A 22,529-nucleotide genomic window follows, 5' to 3' on the forward strand; every position below is an offset into this window, starting at 1 on the left:
TTATCACAGTTGCAAAATCATTGTGTAAAAGTCAACTGTATTTCTGTATACTAACAATCAGAAATTGGAATTTAAAAACAATACAGTAGGGCTTCCCTGGTGGCACAGTGGTTAAGAATATGCCTGCTAATGCAGGGGACATGGGTTCGAGCCCTGGTCCGGGAAGATCCCACATGCCGTGGAGCAGCTAAGCCCGTGCGCCACAACTACTGAGCCTGTGCTCTAGAGCCTGCAAGCCACAACTACTGAACCCCGCAGGCCTAGAGCCCGTGCTCCGCAAGAAGAGAAGCCACCGCAGTGAGAAGCCCACACACCGCAACAAAGAGTAGCCCCCGCTTGCCGCAACTAGAGAAAGCCCATGTGCAGCAAGACCCAACGCAGCCAAAAATAAATAAATAAATAGTTTTAAAAAACAATACTATTTTCATACACTGAAAACTACAGAATATTGCTAAGAGGAATTGAAGACTCAAATAAGTGAAGAGATATACTTTTTTTATGAATCAGAAGACTCAATATTGTTAAGATGTCATTTCTCCCGGAATTGATTCATAGCTTCAATACAGACCCAATCAAAATACCAGCAGGCTGTTTCAAAATAGAAACTGAGACACTGATTCTAAAATATATATGGAGATGCAAAAAATCTAGAATAGCTGAGACAACTTTGAAGAAGAACATAATTCAAAGACTTACACTACCTGATGTTAAGGCTTATTTTAAAGGTAGGTTAATCAAGACAGTATGGTTTTGGTATACTATGTATTTCTAGATTGGTGGAACAGAGTAGAGTGATTTCAAGTGTTGTTTATATGGGTATATACACATACCAAAATTCATTAGATTGTACACTTTAAATATGTACTAAATATGTACATTTTGCCAATTATTTTAAATATAACTAAAAAATAACAAAAATTTTCAAGAAATGTAGTGGACATTCAAACTTTCATCATGTCACAGGGGCAATAGAGCCAAAGAGTTAACCTTATGTCAAAGTTTCAAGCAAAAAGGAACAAAATTATATTAATTCTTTACTCAAAACCAGAGAGAAATAGAGAAATTTATATTGGTTGTGATATAATGCAAGAATCTGTGAAGTTGTATATCTATGTAATCCCCGTCTTGTATAATTTAGGCTGAATGGCCTCTTGAGATTCTTTTCCCTGTGTAATTCTAAAATCAGAGTTTTGGTTTATTTTAGTTCAAAGCTACACATATTCTTCAGAGAAATGTGAAGTTACAAAAGCATAATTTTAAAGGTTCATTGTAGCACAAATAAAAACAGATGGCCCTAAAATCTGCTTAAGGAATGTTTTATTTTCTGGCCCTCAAGGAATACATTTCTTTTCTCTTGGGATGGAGGCGCTGATAGTGTTCTTTTCAAAAGAATGAAAGGAGTTGGTGAAAACTGCTCTGGAAAATAGTGCAGAGGAAGGAGGTACTGTTCCATTGATTATTAGCATAGCTGTTCCCAGTGTTATACATGGAAGACAGTATTTAACCACAGGTTAAATGAAAATATAAGGATCCCCAAGAAGGAGCCCTGGCTGCTCTCCCTCCAGTGACTGCACCAGGAGGTCACTGCTGAACACTGCATGTTCAGAGTGAGATTGTCTTCCCCTCCCTCCAGTGTCACTGCATGCCCATTGATAGGGGTGAACAGTGGCTTCAGAATGCTGTTTCTTGCCAAACCCCTGGCCTTCCCTATCTCCCAGCACTTACAAGCTTGCTGCCACTTTTGGCTTTGAGACTACCAGCTCTAATCTCATTGTGTTCAAGCACCACAAGAAACCCTGGACTCCTTCGGCATCCCTCATCTCCCACAATTTAATTTCTATCTCCGTACATCCCTCTTTCTGACCCCATATTTCACTCATTTTGAAAAACTCAAGGGCTCAGTCCCTGTAAGTTTTATTTGTCTCTATCCATTTCCTTGGTGAGCTATCCAGTCTCCTGGCCTTAAATACTGTCTCTATACTGATGTCTTCCAAATATCTTCCTTCAGCCTGACTGTCTTCCCTGTTTTGTTAGACTTGAGGGTCTTTTTTAAAAATTAATTAATTAATTAACTTTGTCGGCTGTGCCACATGGCTTGCAGGATCTTAGTTCCCTGACCAGGGATTAAACCCCAGCCACGGCAGTGGAAGCCTGGAATCCTAACCACTAGGCTACCAGGGAACTCCTCGACTTGAGTGTCTTCTTGCCCACTTGACATCTCTACTTACATAGGCATCTCAAGCTTGGCAAGTTCAATTCTGACCTCCTGATCTTCCCTCAAAACCTCCTCTTCTTGTAGTCTTCCCTAAGTTAATGGCAGTGCCATCCTTCCAGTTACCAGGCTCAAAACTTCGGAGTCATCTTTAAGGCTTCTTTCGTATTCTGTGTCCAGTCTGTTTGGAAATTCTTCTGGCTCTACCTTCCAAATATATCTGGAACCCAACCACCCCTCAATCCTGAGGCCAGTCTTGGTCTAAGTTAATCTTTGATTTGTGTAGTGGTCTCCTAACTGGTCTTTTTTTCATTTTTTTAAACATCTTTATTAGAGTTTAATTGCTTTACAATGGCATGTTAGTTTCTGCTTTATAACAAAGTGAATCAGCTATACATATACATATATCCCCATATCTCCTCCCTCTTGGAGTCTCCCTCCCACCCTCCTTATCCCACCCCTCTAGGTGGTCACAAAGCACCAAGCTGATCTCCCTGTGCTATGCGGCTGGTTCCCACTAGCTATCTGTTTTACATTTGGTAGGGTATATATGTCAATGCCACTCTCTCACTTTGTCCCAGCTTGCCCTTCCCCCTCCCCATGTCCTCAAGTACATTCTCTATGTCTGTGTCTTTATTCCTGTCCTGCCCCTAGGTTCTTCAGAACCATTTTCTTTTTTTTGTTTTAGATTCCATATATATGTGTTAGCATACAGTAGTTGTTTTTCTCTTTCTGACTTACTTCACTCTGTATGACAGTCTCTAGGTCCATCTACCTCACTATAAATAATTCAATTTTGTTTCTTTTTCCATTGTATATATGTGGCACATCTTCTTTATCCATTCATCTGTCGATGGACACTTAGGTTGCTTCCGTGTCCTGGCTATTGCAAATAGTGCTGCAGTGTACATTGTGGTACATGACTCTTTTTGAATTGTGGTTTTCTCAGGGTATATGCCCAGTAGGGGGACTGCTGGGTCATATGGTAGTTCTATTTTTAGTTTTTTAAGGAACCTCCATACTGTTCCACATAGTGGCTATATCAATTTACATTCCCACCAACAGTGCAAGAGGGTTCCCTTTTCTCCACACCCTCTCCAGCATTTATTGTTTGTAGATTTTTTGATGATGGCCATTCTGACTGGTGTGAGGTGATACCTCATTGTAGTTTTGTTTTTCTTTAATGATTAGTGATGTTGAACATCCTTTCATGTCTAACTGGTCTTCTTATTGGTAGCCTTTCCCCCATCAGTTTATTTTCAACGCAGCAGCCCAAGTGATCCTGTTAAAACTAAGTCAAATCATGTCACTCCTCTGCTGAAAATTCTTCGAAGATCTTTCATACCAGTCAGAACTATCACTGAAGTCTTCTATAGCATTTGTACTTCTTAAACCATTACCTGTCTAACCTAACTTCTTATACCTCTCCTTTTTCAGTCACACTGTCCTTAATTAATGTTCCTTGAAACTGCCTGGCTTACTAACATGCTACAACCACACAGCCATTGCACCAGCTATTCTAAATGCCTGTAAGGCTCTTCCTTACATATTCCCATGGCTTTTCCCTCACTTTTCAGTAAGACCTCTCCTAAGTATCCAATATTAAATCACACTAGCCAGTACTCCTAGTCCTCCTTCATGCTTTATTTTTCTGTATAGCACTTATCAATGTCTAACATATATTTTACTTATTTATTTAATTTTTTTCCTCCCCCTCTACACACAAGAATCTAAGTTCTATGAGGGAAGATTTGTTTGTTCACACTGAATAAACCAAGTACTAACACAGTGCCTGGTACCCATTAGATGCTCATTGAGTATTTGGTACATGAATGAGTGAAGGTTCATGGTTCATGATATGTAGACCCATAGACCTGGAAGGTAGATGCCAGGTTCTAGACACAAGTGAACCCCAGCTAACTGGAAGGACAAATATTTATATCTTCCCTAAATATCTCCAGGGAAGGATATTCCTCCACCTGTCCCATTGTTATTCATTTCGGTGTTCCTTTCTCAGTTCTGTTTCTCTTCCTTTACTCATGCTTTTCTCTTTATCCAAAGTGTTCTTCCTGTGTACCTGATTTCAAAACCAATTCAAATGTTAAAGCTTTTAGGAAACCTTCCTTGAATTCTCCATTTTCCAGACAGTATCACTCCTCCTTTCCTCTGTTCCCATCTTTTTTTTTTGGGGGGCCGCCTTTTCAGATTATTCTAAGCTGTAATGATTTCTGTTTCCTCTAAGTTTGTATAATATATTAATATTTGTACATCTTTTACATTCTTTTTTAAAGTTTCTTTCTTTTTTTTTTTTTTCCATCGTGAGGCTTGCAGGATCTTAGTTCTCCGACCAGGTATCGAACCTGGGCCCCGGCAGTGAAAGCGTCAAGTCCTAACCACTAAACCACCAGGGAATTCCCCTAGAACTATATTTTTTAAATTGGTTTTTGTGATTGTGTGAATGGTTAGACTCTGGGGGTGGGAAACACAGGAAAATAAAGCTTATGTACTGCTTCACTTGGTATGTTAAAATGGTCCTTTTGATATAAGACCAAAATAGAATTTAGGTCAGTGCCTGGCTCATGGTTGGCACTTCATAGATGTTATCGATTTTGCACATACTGTTGTTACAGAAGTTGCTTCCTGCCTTTTATCAGTATGTCATTGTCACTAATTTGTGAGCTCTTAGGAAGGTCTGAATCCCATTATCTCATAAGATGTACTCAATTGAATTATTTGCTGCTGACTTGAAGGTTGCTTTACAATTTTATAAGCAGTGTGGAGGAGATGAGCATACAAATTTTATTTAACAAACACTCGAGCTTATTATGCTCTTGGTGCTGTTCTAAGCACTTTATTAATATTAATTTGTTTAGTCCTCATCACATGAAATAGTTACTTTTTAAAATTTATTTTTATGTATTTATTTTTGGCTGCATTTGGGTCTTCGTGGCTGCGTGCAGGCTTTTTCTAGTTGTGGCGGGCAGGGGCTACTCTTCGTTGCAGTGCGTGAGCTTCTCATTGTGGTGGTTTCTCTTGTTGCAGAGCACAGGCTCTAGGCGCTCAGGCTCAGTAGTTGTGGCTCACAGGCTCTAGAACACAGGCTCAGTAGTTGTGGTGCACGGGCTTAGTTGCTTCGTGGCATGTAGGATCTTCCCAGACCAGGGCTTGAAACCATGTCCCCTGTATTGGCAGGCAGATTCTTTTTTTTAATTTTTAATTAATTTATTTATTTTTGGCTGCTTTGGGTCTTTGTTGCTGCATGTGGGCTTTCTCTAGTTGCAGCGAGTGGGGGCTACTCTTCATTGTGGTGTGCAGGCTTCTCATTGCAGTGGCTTCTCTTGTTGCGGAGCACGGGCTCTAGGTTCACGGGCTTCAGTAGTTGTGGCTTGTGGGCTCAGTGGTTGTGGCTCGCAGGCTCTAGAGCGCAGGCTCAGTAGTTGTGGTGCACGGGCTTAGTTGCTCCGCAGCATGTGGGATCTTCCCGGACCAAGGCTCGAACCCGTGTCCCCTGCATTGGCAGGCAGATTCTTAACCACTGTGCCACCAGGGAAGCCCCCAGGCAGATTCTTAATCACTGCACTACCAGGGAATTCCCATGAAATTTAGAAAGGAAGGAAGAATTAGGAAGAAATTGGGACGCAGAGAAATCAAGTAACTTGCCCAGTGACATACAGCTAGTTAGTAGCAAAGCCGGGATTGAAATATAGGCAGTCTGGCTTGAATCCTTGCTATTAATCAGATCCAGGACTGAATGTGGATGATGCCATATAAGAAATGCAAAGAATGTGCTATGGCAGTTCAAAGAAGGGAGTGGTCACATTAGTATCTGATAGGGAATTAAAGAAGGCTATATGCAGGAGTTGGTGTTTTTCCTAAGCCTTGATTTGGGGTCAGCTTTTTCAGGTGCTTGGATATGGGAGAAGAAAAGGGAGACTAAAAAATAGCATATGCTAAAGCTCAGAGATGGAAAATGGAAGTAATCCTGCTTGTAAGGATACAGTAGGAAGAGAGATAAGACAAGAAAGTTGGTTTGGGGTTAGAGCGTAGGATGCTTGTGATTTGAATGGAGGACAAGGTGGGGAAGATGTGATATGATCAGAGCTGTGCTTTGTAAATGTGGGAACATTCTGTGTGGACTAAAAATTAATCATCAGTCTAAGAAAGAAAAGAAAAATTTTATTTGAGCCAAATTGAGGATTATAACCCAGAACAGCATCTCAGAAAGCTCTGAGAAATGATATGCCCATTAGAATTCAAAGCACAATTATAAGTTTTTTGAGACAGAGTGCTGTACACTAAATGACATATTACTGACAGTTTACACAATCCAGATCTGCAAAAAATGGCCCCCTTACAAGATCCAGAAGCAATGTTATCTTTTAAGTGGTCTTGTTGGAGCTAGGAGAATGTTGCATTCATGGTTAAGCAGGTATTTCTGCCAGTGGGGAGGTTTGGTGGATGCATAATGCCGAGTCACAGTGCACAGTAGTAGAGGGGAGAGAGGAAGCCAAAAGGCAGAGAGAATTTTTTATGTTTAAATTTTTCTTGTGTTGCCATAAACTATGAATTTTATTTCACATGTGGAATGAGTCAGTGCTGCTAGAGACTGACTATAGATAAAACAGTTATAAAGTTGTTATTATATCCAGAAAAGAGGTAAATTGGTCTTGAACTGCAGTGACAATAGTGATAGGTCAAGAGATATTACAGAGTTTGAATTGACAGAGCAGAGAAATGGCACAAATAAAATGGAAAATCCAGTATTTATATCATCATATAACAAGTGTAAGTTTATTTTATGTTCAGTAAGATCCTTTGAATATCTGGGAAATTCTCCTTTTGGTATAAATGAACATAGTTTTAAGAGAAAAAAAATCTGTTCATTCATTTCTAAAAAAATACGAAGTTTTTAAAATCTCATTGGGCTTGAAATTGACATCCAGGGAAATGATTTTCTTAGAGGCTAGCTAATTTATTCAGAATGTCTGAATCAAAAATATTTATTTATAAAAAAAATTTTTTTGGCCATGCCGTGCAGCTTGCGGGATCTTAGTTCCCCGACCAGGGATTGAACCCAAGGCTTGCAAGTGAGAGCGCTGAGTCCTAACCACTGGACTGCCAGGGAATTCCTGAAAATATTTTTAATCTGTTCAATGTAGACAAAATTAGAAACCACTTTAGCCTAATGATTTGGAAGAAACGATGGATATATTTTTTTAGAATTGCTGTATATGATTGTAGCCGTTTCCCTCATGTGATACAAGTGTAAATTGCAAATGAGAACCTAAATTAGTCTATCTATTGACTTCCCTAAGTAGGAATCTTCTAGCCGACTTATCTTATTTGCAAAAACTTATTTAAAAGTAATCTTTGGAAAACCCTGATAGAACTGGTTTGTTTTAATGGGTTGATAAAAGTTAGTGTGAGAGGAATATTTAATTATTGTTTGGATGCCTCTGGCGATACAGCTATATATCAAAATATTAACTTTGTAAGAGTTATAAACATAACAAAGTCAAACCAGGAGATGATGATATCTCAGAATTGTATCGATACAGTACCGAGAAATAAATTTACCAAGGAGGTAAAAGACTTGAAACCTGAAAACTATAAAACTTGTTGAAAGAACTTGAAGAAGACCTAAATAAATGGGAAGACATCTCATGTTCATGTATTGGAAGACTTAATGTTGTTAATATGTCAATACTACCAAAGTGATCTACAGATCCAGTGCAAGCCCTATCAGAATTCCAGTGGCCTTTTTTTTTTGTAGAAATGGAAAGCCAATATTCAAATTCATTTGGAATTGCAAGGGACTCTGAAGCCAAAATAATCTTGTGAAAGAACAAAATTGGAACCTACACACTTCCCAATTTCAAAACTTATTGCAAGGCTACAGTAATCAAAATAGTGTGGTATTGGCATGGAGTAGAATTAAGGTCCCAGAAATAAATTCACACATTTATGTCCAGTTGATTTTGACAAGCATGCCAAGACTATTTAATGGTGAAAGAATAGTCTTCAACAAATGGTACTAGGACAACTGAATATCCACATATAAAAAGAATTAAGTTTTACCCTTACTTCAAACCATGAACGAAGTTTAACTCAAAATGGATCAATGACCTAAATATAAGAGCTAAAGCCATAAAGCTCTTAGAAAAAAACATGAGGGTAAGTTTTCATGACCTTTGATTTGGCAGTGGATTTTTAGATATGACACCAAAAGCACAAGCAAAAAAAGAAAAAAATACATAAATTGGACTTAATAAAAATTAAAACCTTTTGTGCATCCAAGGACATTAACAAGAAAGTGAAAAGACAACCAATACAGTGGGAGAAAATATTTGCAATCTATATATCTGATAAGGATCTGGTCTCTAGATCTAGAATACGTAAAGAACTCTTATAACTCAACACAAAAGACAAACAATCCAATTTAAAAACGAGCAAAGGACTTGAAGACACATTTCTCCAAAGAAGAATGGCCAACAAGCACTTGAAAGATGCTTAATGTCATCAGTCACTAGGGAAATGCAAATCAAAACCACAATGAGGTACTCCTTCATACCTACTAGGATGGCTATAAAAAACAACAACAACAGTGGAAAATAACAAGTGTTGACAAGGCTGCAGAGAAATTAGAAACCTAGTACACTGTTGGTGGAAATTTTAAATCGTTCATCCACTGTGAAAAACATTTTGGCAGCTCCTCAAAAAGTTAAACATAGAATTACCAAATGACCCTGTAATTCTACCCCCAGTATATATTCCGAAGTATTGAAAACAAGTCCTCATAACAAGTACATGTACACACATTTTCATAGTAGCACTATTCACAATAGCCAAAAGGCGGACATAGCCCAAACATTCATGGATGGATGGTTAAACAAATTGTGGTGTATATGCACAATGAAATATTATTTAGCCATAAAAGGGAATGAAGTATTGATATATGCTATACCATGGATGAGCTCCCAAAACATTATGCTAAGTGAAAGAAGCCAGACACAGTAGTCACATATTATGTGGTTCCATTTATATGAAATATCCAGAATACAGACAGAATGCAGATTGGTGGTTGGAGGGGGGAATGGGAAGAAACTGGTTAATGAGTGAGGGATTTTACTTTGGAATGAATGATGGAAGTGTTTTGGAACTAGATAAGAGTGGTGGTTGAAGAACGTTGTGAATGTACTAAATGCCACTGAGTTGTTCACTTTAAAGTGGTTAACTTTATGTCGTGAATTTTATTTCAATACATTTTTTTGAGTATAGTGATACAAGAATATAAAAGGTATCAGAGCACTCATCTGCTGTTTTTCACACTGCAGTTTATAATGTAAGAAGAAGAGGGGAGTAAAAGAAAATAAAAGTTTTAAACTAGAGCTTTCAAAAGATCAAAGCCATTTAAAAAGATTGAATTAGAAAGTTGAACAGATGATGACATGAAGGAAAAAATGGGAATAAAAACAAACGAATAAATTATCATTAGCCTGTTTCAACGAGAAGCCAGATTTTAGCATCAAGATGGTATAAGCTCAGATTTATTTACTAGATACAAAGTGGTGGCCGATGAGTTTTTCCAGGTTAGGTTCAGAATTATCACCTTAACTCTCTTTATAAGAACAAAGCAAAATATTAGTAAGTGATTTCATTGAAGATATCAAACATAAGTTAATAAAACTAAGAAATAATGGAGTTCATATATTTGTAGAGGAAAGCACTCCTTTGTATGGATGTAGAAAAAGAAGGCAAGATAGACTTAAATATGGGACATTCTTTTGACTTAGAATTTCAGTGTATATATATTCTCAGAGAATCCAGTGGATAGGAGAAACTATTGTAATTAGCTAAACTAATTTTAGTTACTTGCATTTAGTGCAGCAATAAAAAGAAGATGAATGCAAAATGTCATGTGTTTGGCTTGTAATATAAATCACCTATAAACTATAGAGAGAATTCAACAAGTATGTGAATTTTTATTAATCGTGACTGATTTTTCACTTTGTTTTCATTATTTGGTAGCTCCTTTGTCACTTTAATTAAATAATAATATTCTCTTTTGTCTTTGAGAAGTTATGGAGTGGTGCTATGTCAGACACACCAAAAAATGCCCGTTCTTGGCAGAATAAGAAAGTTAGCCTTTCTTTGATTGCAGATGATGAAAGCCATGAACAAGTCCAATGAGCATGTCCTGGCAGGAGGTGCCTGCTTCAATGAGAAGGCAGACTCTCATCTCGTGTGTGTCCAGAATGATGATGGCAACTATCAGACCCAGGCTATCAGTATTCACAATCAACCCAGAAAGGGTGAGTGTTTGAGCTGATTGAGGTTATAAGAATGGAAGATTGGAGATTGGAACTGGAGAGTTGGATATGTCAGCCCCATAACACTCACTGTCAGAATAGGTGACCACAGTTTGATTAAATTAACCTTTCCAAGCTTATTCTTTAGGAGTATGTTGACTACCCAGACTTAGAGTTGCAAATAGGATCTCTGTTATTGAGGGGAGCATCTTGAAAATACTGCCTCAGGATACTGACAGAGCCAGCATTGCTATTTGAAGGTAGAAGACTAGGCCCCATGGTGAGAATATGCTTAGGTGGATTTAGAGCTTTTTGAATGACCATACCCAAAGAATGTTAATTAAATTAATAGGTTGACAGGATTCTGAAGGAAGCCTTCCAGATTCGGTGGTACTCAGAATGTGGTCTCATCACTTAGAAGATTGTTAGAGATGAAGACTCCATACCCCATTTCTGCTAAGTCAGAATTTGTGTTTTAACACAATTGCTGTGTTATTCAAATACACATGAGAATTTAAGAAGCATTGCTCAATGTGCCATTTCCTAAAGTGTCTTATCAGCTTCTATGGTTTTTTAAAATATTCACATAAATAAATAAAAGTTTAGCTTATTATATTAGACTGAGAAATCCTATGTTAAACAAGTTTAAGCAGGACTTTTCAGAGCCTTTAACAAACTGATGTGTATTGTGATTTTACAAAAGCAGGATAGTGCCTAGACCTTCCCAAATTTATTTGACCATGAATCTTTCTTTCCCTCAGAATATCTCCTAAAACTAGCTTTCTTTAGTATGCTTTATGAAATACTTCTCTAGTAGACATACTGTAGGTCATTGTCTTCAGTTTATTTTTTAAATCAGTTGTTTAGTAAAGGCGTAAAAGGTACTGAGCACATGTATATTCAAATATACTATCTAAAATAGGTTGGTGATAAATCCACTATGCTCCCTATTAGTCAAATCATATCTATAATATTTGAATAAGTTCTGGATATCATTAACATAATTGGTGATAAAACTAGAAGGTCTTTAGAGGATGATTCAAGGCCTGTGAGATGTTTAGAAACTAGGTCAAAGGAAGACCTCTTGAATAAAGTATAAATGTTTAACCTGGAAAAGTACAGATTGAAAGAGAGTGAAAAATAGCTATCTCTATTTTTAAGGTTTTCTATTATGTGGAAACAATATTCACCTTACTCTCTATAGCTACAAAAGACCAAAACCTGCACCAGTGGGTGAAAGCTACAAGGATCTAGATTTGGGCTCAATTTGAGAGCACACTCTGTAACACTGAGAGCTATCCAGAAATAGAAATGGTTGCCTTGTGCTTTGTGGGCTCCCTGTCACTAGGAGTCTCTGACAAAGGCTGGATCACCTACCCATTAGAGATACTGTAGGGCCAATGGGTAGGAAGGTGGAATAGCTCAGTCCAGTTTAAGATGTGGAGAAATAAAAAGTGTAGTGCAGTTTTCATAAAGCTAAATGTAATTAAATATCCTTTCTTTCATGAAGAGGTGTTTGTCTTTTAAATAGGTGTTTGTTTTTTTAATAGCTCCACTTGGTAAATAAAATAGTTGGAACCATATCTCCATATTCAAAATATGTTTGATCTAAAAAAAGCAATGAATTAGATCAGGGGTCAGCAGACTTTTCCTGTGAATAGTGGTCTTTGCAGGCCTGTGGTCTTTGTCGCCAACACTCTGGCATCATACTTCAAAAACAGCCATAGACAATATGTAAATGAATGGATATGGCTGTGTTCAAATAAAATTTTGTTTACAAAAACAAGCTGCAGACCAAGCCCTAGTCATGACCACTAAGATTTCTTTGCTTCTTGATTGAAGGAAGCACAAAACAGAATGGAAGAGTATATCTTAAAACCTCATTCTCTAAGCTATCATTAGTATTTGAATTATTGGTTACTTGCGTATTGTGGTGTATAGAATCGGTGTTTTTTGTTTTCTGTATGATGATGGTTGGAGTCCCTAACTACCAAATATTTCATTATTATTTTCAACCCCTCCAACTCAGAGTCTTTCTTCACTAAACTATTTCTATTGCTATTTTAGTGACTGGTGCCAGTTTCTTTGTGTTCAGTGGCGCTCTGAAATCCTCTTCAGGATATCTTGCCAAGTCCAGTATTGTGGAAGGTAAAGAATGAGTTATTTACTGCATGTACATTAGTTCAGTCCTAACTGTACAACTGAAAAACAAGGGACATTAAAGGAAGCCTTGGGCTTCCCTGGTGGCGCAGTGGTTGGGAGTCTGCCTGCTGATGCAGGGGACGTGGGTTCGTGCCCCGGTCCGGGAGGATCCCACATGCCACGGAGCGGCTGGGCCCTTGGGCCATGGCCTCTGGACCTGCGTGTCCGGGGCCTGTGCTCCGCAGCGGAAGGGGCCGCAGCGGTGAGGGGCCTGCATACCGCAAAAAACAAAACAAAACATAACAAAACAAACAAACAAAAAAGGAAGCCGTGACACTTTTGCCATAGACATTTTTTTTCTTTTTTGGATTGACGTCTAATTCCAGCTAGTCTCATCTGTGCTACCTGTCAGTTCTAAACAAATGAATTCATCTGAATACTTTCTTTTTTTTTAATAAATGTATGTATGTATGTGTGTATTTATTTATTGCGTTGGGTCTTCGTTGCTGCATGTGGGCTTTCTCTAGTTGTGGCGAGCAGGGGCTACTCTTCCTTGCGGTGCGCGGGCTTCTCATTGCAGTGGCTTCTGTTGTTGTGGAGCACAGGCTCTAGGCACATGGGCTTCAGTAGTTGTGGCACATGGCCTAAGTAGTTGTGGCTCGTGGGCTCTAGAGCACAGGCTCAGTAGTTGTGGCACAGGGCTTAGTTGCTCCGTGGCATGTGGTATCTTCCCGAACCAGGGCTCGAACCCATGTCCCCTGCATTGGCAGGCAGACTCCCAACCACTGCACCACCAGGGAAGTCCTGCCATAGACTTCAGACTCCTATTATTTATTCAATAGCATCTCACTCTACAACTAATTAAAACTGTCATAAGTTTGCCTAGCTCTCCAAAGAAGGGAGTAAGTGGTAGAGATATCATGGGACACCGACATAAAAGTTAAGAGATGGCTTTTCAGAGCTCTGGAATAAGGTACCCAAAGGGTCATAGTCTGAATTCAGATATATCACTGGGTGTGAATCTGTAAATATGTAGATGAAGTTCAGCCCCAATTACCCACAAGAATGCTGCAATCACCATTTGGTGTACAGAATGGGATTCATCTGCTGCTGGTTTGCTATAATTGACGTGAATTAAGTGAAATTTAATGAAAGACTAATGAGCATATTGGTTATTTTCTTTGATTTTTGTAATTTATTTTATTGAAGTTTAGTTGATTTATAATGTATTAATTTCTGCTGTACAGCAAAGTGATTCAGATATAATACACACACACACACACACACACACACACACATTCTTTTTCATATTCTTTTCCGTTATGGTTTATCACAGGATATTTATTTTCTTTGTCAACTATTCTTCACTTTTTTTTGATCTAGTTTACTCTTGTTGTATAACAAATTAAACCAGAATTTAATGGCTCAAAATAACTATTTTATCATGCTCACTGATTCCTCTGGGTCTGCCCTTGACAGGGCAATGCAGGGTTGGCTTGACCCTGCTCAGTGATGTCTGGGGCCTCAGTTGGGATAGCTTGAAGGTTGGTGGTTACTTGATGGCCGGGAGCTAGAATTATCTGAAAGTTTTTTGATTCACAAGTCTGGGGCCTGTGCTGGGATGATTTAAAGACTAGGAGTAATGACCAGAGTCCTTATCATCGGACTCCTTAGCATGCAGCCTTGGGATAGTTGGACTTACATGGTGGCTCAGAACACCCAAGCACAAGTGCTCCAGCACAAGGCAGCAGCTGCACTGGTTTTTATGACCCAGCCTTGAAAGTCACACAGTGTCATTTCTACCATCCTCTAGTGTTGGAAGTGGTCATAAGCCTGCTCAAAGGGAGAGAAGTTAGACTCCATTTCTTGATGGGGAAATGGAAAGGTAGCATTGTAGAAAAGCATGTGAGACGGGACATATAGTGGTCATCTTTGGAAAATATAGTCTGCACACACAATGACAGGTTTTCATTTCCACAGTAGCTCACTCCAGCACCCTGAGGGCAGTTTTTCCTGAGGGTAGATTCCATTGTGTTAACTGAAATACATAGGTAATCTTATTGACTTTGATCTCCTCTATTGGTAAACTTAATAAAACAGCAAGTGAAGAGCAAAGTATGCTATTATACTACATAGCAGAAACACTCTATTAAGAAATTAAGAAATCTAGGAGCTAAGCAGTTCTTTGGTCTTAAATGACTAATTAATGCCTTTGTGATCAAATGTTGACTGCCTTTGAAATTGTGTCTTTACAAGGTGATTAAAAAGCACCCCTTCAGTATTGTCAAAATGATAAATTGAACTGACGCAGATTCTTACAAATGCAAAGCAATGTATTTAAAAGTTATATTTATGTCTTTGGGTTGGGAATTTCTTAGGCCTTACACTTCATTGTGTGTGTGTGTCAGTAATAAGCTGCCTATTTATGAAATTTTTATTGAAGCTCTTTAGAAATTATCTTAGCTGAGAAAATTTTGTGTCAACGAAGCAGGGTAATTGCTCAGCATGTGACAACTTTCTCCCTTAATTTCAGTATTTGCCTTTGACTCCGGTAGGTAGCAGCCCCAAAATAGTTATCATCTGTTGGCTACATGGTAGCCCATATAAAACACATGTGGTAGGTTTGCCTTATTGCTAGTCAATAAATGGATTTATTCCCCATCCCACTGCTGTTGTTTATTCAGTGATTTATTTAACAAACACTTACTGGCTTTCACTGTATGCAGTCATAGTAAGGCGAGAGATGCAAGCGAATAAATATGATCAGAGCATGATAGATGCATCAGTGGAAATACGAACAAAATCCTCTGTGTGTCCAAAAGAGGGACGTGACCATGTGTAAGTTTTCCCTTTGAGCAGTCTCAGGACAAACTTTGTTGTGCCTGAAGTGAAATCAACAGGCAAGCGTTTGAAGCAGAATCCATCCATCTTGGCATTTGCTCCTCATAACACTTTCAATGAGTAAGAGGTTCAGCTCAAAGAACAAAACCTCTTTGTATCTGTCAGCTTCAGAAAACAGAACAGAGTCTTACATTTAATCCTAGAGGGATTTGCTAGATGCCAGGTACAGGGTTTCACCTGCCCTTCTACCTGGCTTTGCATTGTTTCCATCTGTATTGTCTTGGTGCTGATTCTCAGATGGCGTTATGGTCCAGATCACTGCAGAGAACATGGATGCCCTGAGGCAGGCGCTGCGGGAGATGAAGGACTTCACCGTCACCTGTGGCAAGGCAGATGCCGAGGATCCCCAGGAGCACATCCACATCCAGTGGGTGGATGACGACAAGAATGTCAACAAGGGGTAAATGTGGCGACCTTCCCCCCTTGTGGCATTTCGTTATGGGCTAGGCTCTGGGTTTGGTCTATACTGGTGTTTTATAACTTTACTGAAAGCCCTGCCTAAGAAGAAAGGACTGCTTTGTATCGTAACATGGAATTTAAAATTTCTGGTTTCTTGGCTTAATTTCTGAAGGAGTTTCTGTGCATATTTTTGAAGGGAGGAGGAGGGAAGGAGTTGATGAAACAAAACAATCCCTTTAAAGTTTTTGAGATAATAGTAAAACCTAAGCCTTTTTTGGTTTACAAAACACTTTTGCTAATTTTGTTTCATTTAACAACTAGTATTGTTATTTCTGTATTACAGGTGAGTAAATAAACACCAAAAGGATAAATGACTCCATAAAGCTAGGAAGTGGCAGGGCTAGGACTGAAAACCACCTCCTTGGGCTTCAAATCCTATACTCTTCTCTAGTACATGGCAACTCTATTCTGATAGTTTAAGCCCAAACCTTGGAGGCATCTTTGATGCTTTTGTCTCACACCCTACCACCTAGTCCAACAGTAAATCCTGTTAGCTTTACTTTAAAATATTTCCAGAATCGTACTACTTCTCACTACCCCTGCTGCCATCATTTGGTCTGCATTATTGCAGTCGCCTCCTAATTGGTTTCATTGTTTCTAGTCTTGGCCTCCTCCTTCCCCCCAGCCTAATCAATTTCCAGTACAGCAGCCAGAGCATTGTCACTTCTTTGCTCAAAACCCACCACTGGCTTCCAGTGTCATTCAGGGTAAAAGCCAAAGTCTTTTACGACATACAAGGCCTTACACAATCCCTCCGCCCACTTCTCAGAAGCAACACCTGGCTTCTTGCACGAATACGTCAGCTGTGCTTCTGCCCTCAGACCTTTGTACCTTCTGTTTTCTCAACTTATACCCTGTTCCTATATAGCCACCCTCCGCCCACTTCTCAGAAGCAACACCTAGCTTCTTGCTCAAATACATCAGCTGTGCTTCTGCCCTCAGACCTTTGTACCTTCTGTTTTCTCAACTTATACCCTGTTCCTGTATAGCCACGAGTTGCTCCCTCCCTGCTTCAAGTTTTTTCTAAAATGTCACTTTCTCAATAAGGCCTTCCCTGGCCAGCCTACTACATTATAAGCCTCTCATACACATTTCTTCCCTCCCCTGAATTATATTTAAGAGCACCTATAATTCTCTAACATATATTGTTATTTATTTATTTTATTATATTGCCCCTGGGATGTAAGCTCCATGAGGGCAGAAATTTTTGCTAGTTTATTTACTTCTGTGTCACCAGCACCTAAAACACTGTCCAGCACCAAGCAGTTCTTTTTTAAAAAAATTATTTATTTATTTTTGGCTGCGTTTGGGTCTTCGTTGCTGCGTGTAGGCTTTCTTTAGTTGTGGAGAGCAGGGGCCGCTCTTCGCTGCCATGTGCGGGCTTTTCATTGCAGTGGCTTCTCTTGTTGCGGAGCATGGGCTCTAGGCGCAGGCTTCAGTAGTTGTGGCACTCGGGCTCAACAGTTGTGTCTTGCAGGCTCTAGAGCGCAGGCTTAGTAGCTCCGCGGCATATGGGATCTTCCCAGACCAGGGCTCGAAACCGTGTTCCCTGTATTGGCAGGCGGATTCCCAACCACTGCGTCACCAGGGAAGTCCCCCAAGTAGGTTCTTTAAAAAACTGATTAATTGAATAAATATGTCATACTTCATTGTATTAAGCTTTCTCCCATTCATCCTTCAGGCAATAACTATGTGTGGGCTTCTGAAAATACAAAAATGAAGTCCACGTGATCCTTGCTGACAGGTGACTTACTCTGGTTTTGAAGATAGTTATAAATAAGTCCACCAAAGTTCGGAAGACGCTCATAGAAAACTCTATAGGAGACAGTGAAGATAAAAAAGAAATGAGGAACTTGGTAGAGGTGGTCGGGCAGTATTCGGGAATGACTTCCTAGAGGAATGGCTGCTGCTTGAGCTGAGTCTGGTAAGATGAGTAGACATTTGCTGCATAGCTGTGGCAGAGTGGGCATTCCAGTCTGAGGGACTAGCAGAAGCAAAGGCAGGTAGAGGGCATTTACAACAAGATTTTTTAAGAAATGGTTTAAAAACCTTTGTTATTGAACAAAAGGAAGCAATTTCTAAATCAATGAGTGTGTTTGCCTACTTTACAAAAAACCCTTTATCTTCCCATACTTCCTGGAAAATTTCAAAATCAATTTGTGTTTAATTCTCTATTAGATTTGGTTATTAGGTTGATGGTGTGAACTGATGAACAAGTGTCTATATTATCTGTCACAACAAATTCCATGGTTATTAGGACAAAAAAGTTGATAAACTGAAAATCTGATGCCTTAAGGGATTGGTAGCTAACAACAAGTAGGTTGCCCTTTCCTACAACACGTGCCAGTGGCAGCATCTTAGAAAAAAGGACAAGAACTAGTCAGGGAAGACTCTTGAACCCAGGAGTTTAGTTTGTAGTGTGTAGACTGAATGTTTTCCAGCTTGTTCCACTGTGTCAGGGTAGCCTTTCTCAAAAGAGTGTTAATCAACTGAGGCTGCTCTATTTTTGACATTCTCTGATGAGTTAGAAGTTAATCTTAACAATGGTTAAATAATTTTAATTCATCAAATGAAGCGAATCCCAATTTAGGTTAAATTTGACCTTTTGTACATAGAGATTCAAAAATATAAACAGGTTTGAAAATTGTTAGGAAAAGTTTGGAATCTTTGCGACAATTATTTGGAATCCTCATTGGAATGAGTATGTATCTCCACATATTTATACTTGCTATATTTTGGAGAGGGCACGACCATAAAATGTGGCCTTTCTATTCAGGAATCTAGAAGTGATAATGTAGCACTGAAGGGAGTTTGTTGTGATAGATAATATAGATACATGTTCATCAGTTCACACCAGCACTGTCATAATTAACATACTTGGTCAAATAATTCCTTTAATCAATAAATACTTATTAACTGCCTACATTCCAAGCAGTGTGTCAGACCTGGAAATGTAGCACACAGAGGTGAGTATATCGTATACCCTCCCTTTCGGAAGTTCATTTGTGAGGCAAATACGCAGACGTCTGGAGAGTATGATGTGATGAGTGTTGTCACAGTCAGGAGCGGAGTGCTGTGGCAAAGCCAGGGGAGAGCAGCATCGGGTGGGGCTGTGCAGTCACTGAAGGGAGGAATACTGGAGGAAGAGAGCAGGAAGTTTCTTTACATTAAATAACCAGCTCCTGGAATCAGGACTCCTTTGTCATATGTGTGTTCCCTGAATTATTTCAGTGCATAGGCCCTTCCCTGAGAGCTCTGTTCATGTACATTTTTGTGCAGTGGCTTCTTCTTTTATGATGTTTTACACACGTGTTCAGCAAGGCACCCAGTGTAATTAGTCAAAAGACTTGACAAGAGAAGTGGTTCTTCTAACTTTGAGCTGCTTCCATCTCTTTCCTTTTGTCTCTGTTTTAGTGTCATAAGTCCCATAGATGGGAAGTCCATGGAGTCTATAACAAGTGTGAAGATATTCCATGGATCAGAGTATAAAGCAAATGGAAAAGTCATCAGATGGACAGAGGTAAGGAAATGAAACTTGGCATCCTTCACCTCCTTTGAAGACAACTTTTGCTCGGCCCAGAGACACATTCTGGGCTGATTCTGGAGGATAAGAAAAATAAATAAATAAAATCTCTCTGTTTACCTTCTATACTCCAATTCTCTCTGGTCTGTCTTAGCTCACTAGGAAGAAATGCACAAAGTGCGGCCTGCAGCAGTCAGACATCTCCTCCCGATGAACTAGTGTTTAGAGATTTGTTCACATTGGAACTCAAGAAGGGTGTATCTCTGAAGGGTGCATACCATCTTTGCTGGATTCTTCAGAAAGCTGGGCTGGTTATGCTGTAGTTATAACTGTCTTGGATAACACAGTCTTTAAAAAATAGACTTATCTCACCAATAAGAAAACTAAAGCTCAGAAACTAACTTGTCCAAGATTACATGGCGACTAAGTAATGGCTGAGTCCTGATTCAAACCCAGATCTGGCCAACTCCTAAGCTCTTTTCCACTGTATTGTTCCTTAACATGAAAGCTGTGTTAGAGGCTAACTTGGGAATGAGAGGACAGGGCAGAAACCCTGTATATGTGTACATGTCAGACAAATCAGACAAATCAGAAAGTTTATTTTCTGAGAGTAAACAGGTAGGTCCTATGTCTCAACTTCTCTTGAACCTCATTTATACTTGTCTATAAAATAAAGTATTAAATGATAAGATCTCTAGGATTTCTGGCAGCTTTAAAAATCTTATTTTTTTTTTTAAATCTAAGAAGTTCTTTGACTTCTACCTTTTCCATTTTACACACAGGGTAACTGAGGCCAAGGGAGGTTAAATGCCTTACCCAAGTTTACTAGCTGGTTCCTGACAACACATAGACTAGAGGTTCTTCAGTTCTTGAGCTGTTGTTCCAAGTGACTTATCTTTCATGCCATGCTTGGTGTTTTCATATGTGGCTGAGTGGTTTTATCTGCTTGCTTTGTAATGATCATCCCTTTGATATATTTTGAGTAGTGCAGGGTCTGGAACATGTAAATGTCTTTATTGCTTACAAAGTAGTTTGACCTGTGTTTCCTCCTTTTTGCTCCCTAGTAACCAACTGAGGTAGGGAGATGAGAAATGAGAAATTACATAATGAGTAAACAGTCTCAGAGAGGCCGGGTGACTTGAGACTTGCCTAATGCTGGTTGCTGGCAGAGCCAGGGCCAGAAGTCTCCTGAGTCCCACTCCAGAGCTCCTTCCATCGTTTCATGCTGCCATTCTCACTAGTGCATCGGGCGTAGGGCTTCAGAGTGGCCCCTTTGCAGTATTCTTAGTATAAGCCACTGCTTGAGCAGTAAGCTAGGGTGTGGTATATAGAAGCATTGTGTATTTACGTATCTGTATCTTTTACGTTTTGCTTTTATATCATTTAATTTTTATAATAACCAGAGAGAATAGGTGCTTCCCATTTTACAGAGGCAAACCGGGCATTAATAAGCTAAAGGACTTGCTCATGACCCTCCTCTATGTGACTAGGACTCAAGTCTCAGTTCCAAATCTGCTATGCTTCTGCTTGCGCCCAGTGCAGTGCTCAGTTCAAGGACACTGACACAACTCTGGCCTCAGCAGTGGCAGAGCCATGTGGTGGGAAAAACTGTCTGTGATAAGAGGCAGATTCTGGTCTAGGCCCTGAGCAAGTCACCTCCCTTCTATGAGTAATCAGTAATATGAAGGTGTTGGGTGACATGATCTATAAGGTCCGTTCTCTTAGAAAGTTGTCCACATATTAGGGATTCCTTTTACAAGTTTACAGTGCAAAATGTAAGCCATTCCCGGTTCTGCGTAGAACATACCATTATGACCATGGCCATGGCTTTCAGCTAGATAGGCAGATAGCAGCTACCATTTTGTGGATGCAGAGACTGTGAGAGGCAGAGGCTGTCTCTTAGATGTAAGATGTCAGTGCCCTACTTTTCTTGGCCCAAGGACCTCGTGGTGTCCGAGGTCTTCCTGCACATCTTAGGGAATCAGGTTGCTCATACACGTGAGTTGGTGTACTCATTTCTTCCTACATCTCCTAGGCACAAGTTTAAAAGTCTCTTTTGTTTGGGGACCAGGTGTTCTTCCTAGAAAATGATGACCAGCACAGTTGCCTGAGTGATCCCGCAGATCACAGCCGACTGACCGAGCACGTTGCCAAGGCTTTTTGTCTTGCTCTGTGTCCCCACCTGAAGCTTCTGAAGGAAGATGGAATGACTAAACTGGGACTACGTGTGACACTTGACTCAGATCAGGTAAAGGGTCTCAGCCTTTGAAGCGGGCCTTGGGCAGTGTCTGTTTTCTGACATGTGAGTTTTCCTGCTGCAACCCAGAGAGTATAAGTCTCTGGACCTTGGGCCTGACCAGATATAGTATTTAGCCTTCCCTCTGTTGGTAATACAGCTGGATGTGCTGCTTGGTCAGACTCTCTGAACCACTGGAACTCTCTGGCTTCCTCCCCTGAATTCTTGCAAGGACTTTTCTTTTTAGTGTGGGCTAAGAAGTGTGTGTGAGGACCAGCCACCTCCGGTGTGAATGACATCAGGGCCAGCCTTTGAGACTCCCCAGCCCCGCCCTTTGGGAATCATTCTGCCTCCTTTAGAGAGCAGGTCCTAAGCCGTCCCATATCCTGTCATTTTCTTAAACTACAGAAGACTTCTGCCGACTGGCCTCTGCAGCTCCCACCCCTTACTGGCAACATTTCCAAGCTAGTTAGTGGCTAGGACTTGAACTATTTCCCCATTGGGTTTCCTGTCAGTTCAGGTCTCCTGTGGCCGGGCTTCCCTCCCTGTCTTACTTATTAACCTTTTTGTATGCTGTTTGTAGTCACAATCCAGTCTTAGTGCACCCTGCCCCCACTTCCTTTCCCAGTGTCTCTCTCCTGTGGCCTAGCACTCTAATCTCCCTACATTTCTTTTGGATTTTAGATCCGTGTGACATGTCCCAGTGTTCCTGCTTTGATGCAGAGTTATGTCATTATCAGGGAAAAT

The 22,529-nt window shown here is 39.9% G+C and overlaps 1 protein-coding gene across 1 annotated transcript in view; it reads left to right on the forward strand.

The window, feature by feature from the left end:
* The window catches only part of ZFYVE9 (zinc finger FYVE-type containing 9), a 121,554-nt gene that overhangs the window by 98,174 nt on the left and 851 nt on the right, over window positions 1-22,529 (forward strand). The window contains exons 12-16 of the mRNA XM_065882736.1: window positions 10,374-10,524; window positions 12,589-12,669; window positions 15,802-15,964; window positions 19,438-19,543; window positions 21,618-21,794. Coding sequence (XP_065738808.1) covers window positions 10,374-10,524; window positions 12,589-12,669; window positions 15,802-15,964; window positions 19,438-19,543; window positions 21,618-21,794 — 678 coding nt within the window. The remainder of the gene's footprint in view (window positions 1-10,373; window positions 10,525-12,588; window positions 12,670-15,801; window positions 15,965-19,437; window positions 19,544-21,617; window positions 21,795-22,529) is intronic.

The sequence above is a fragment of the Phocoena phocoena genome, chromosome 1, assembly GCF_963924675.1.
Source record: "Phocoena phocoena chromosome 1, mPhoPho1.1, whole genome shotgun sequence".
In the NCBI taxonomy this organism is placed as follows: Eukaryota; Metazoa; Chordata; class Mammalia; order Artiodactyla; family Phocoenidae; genus Phocoena; species Phocoena phocoena.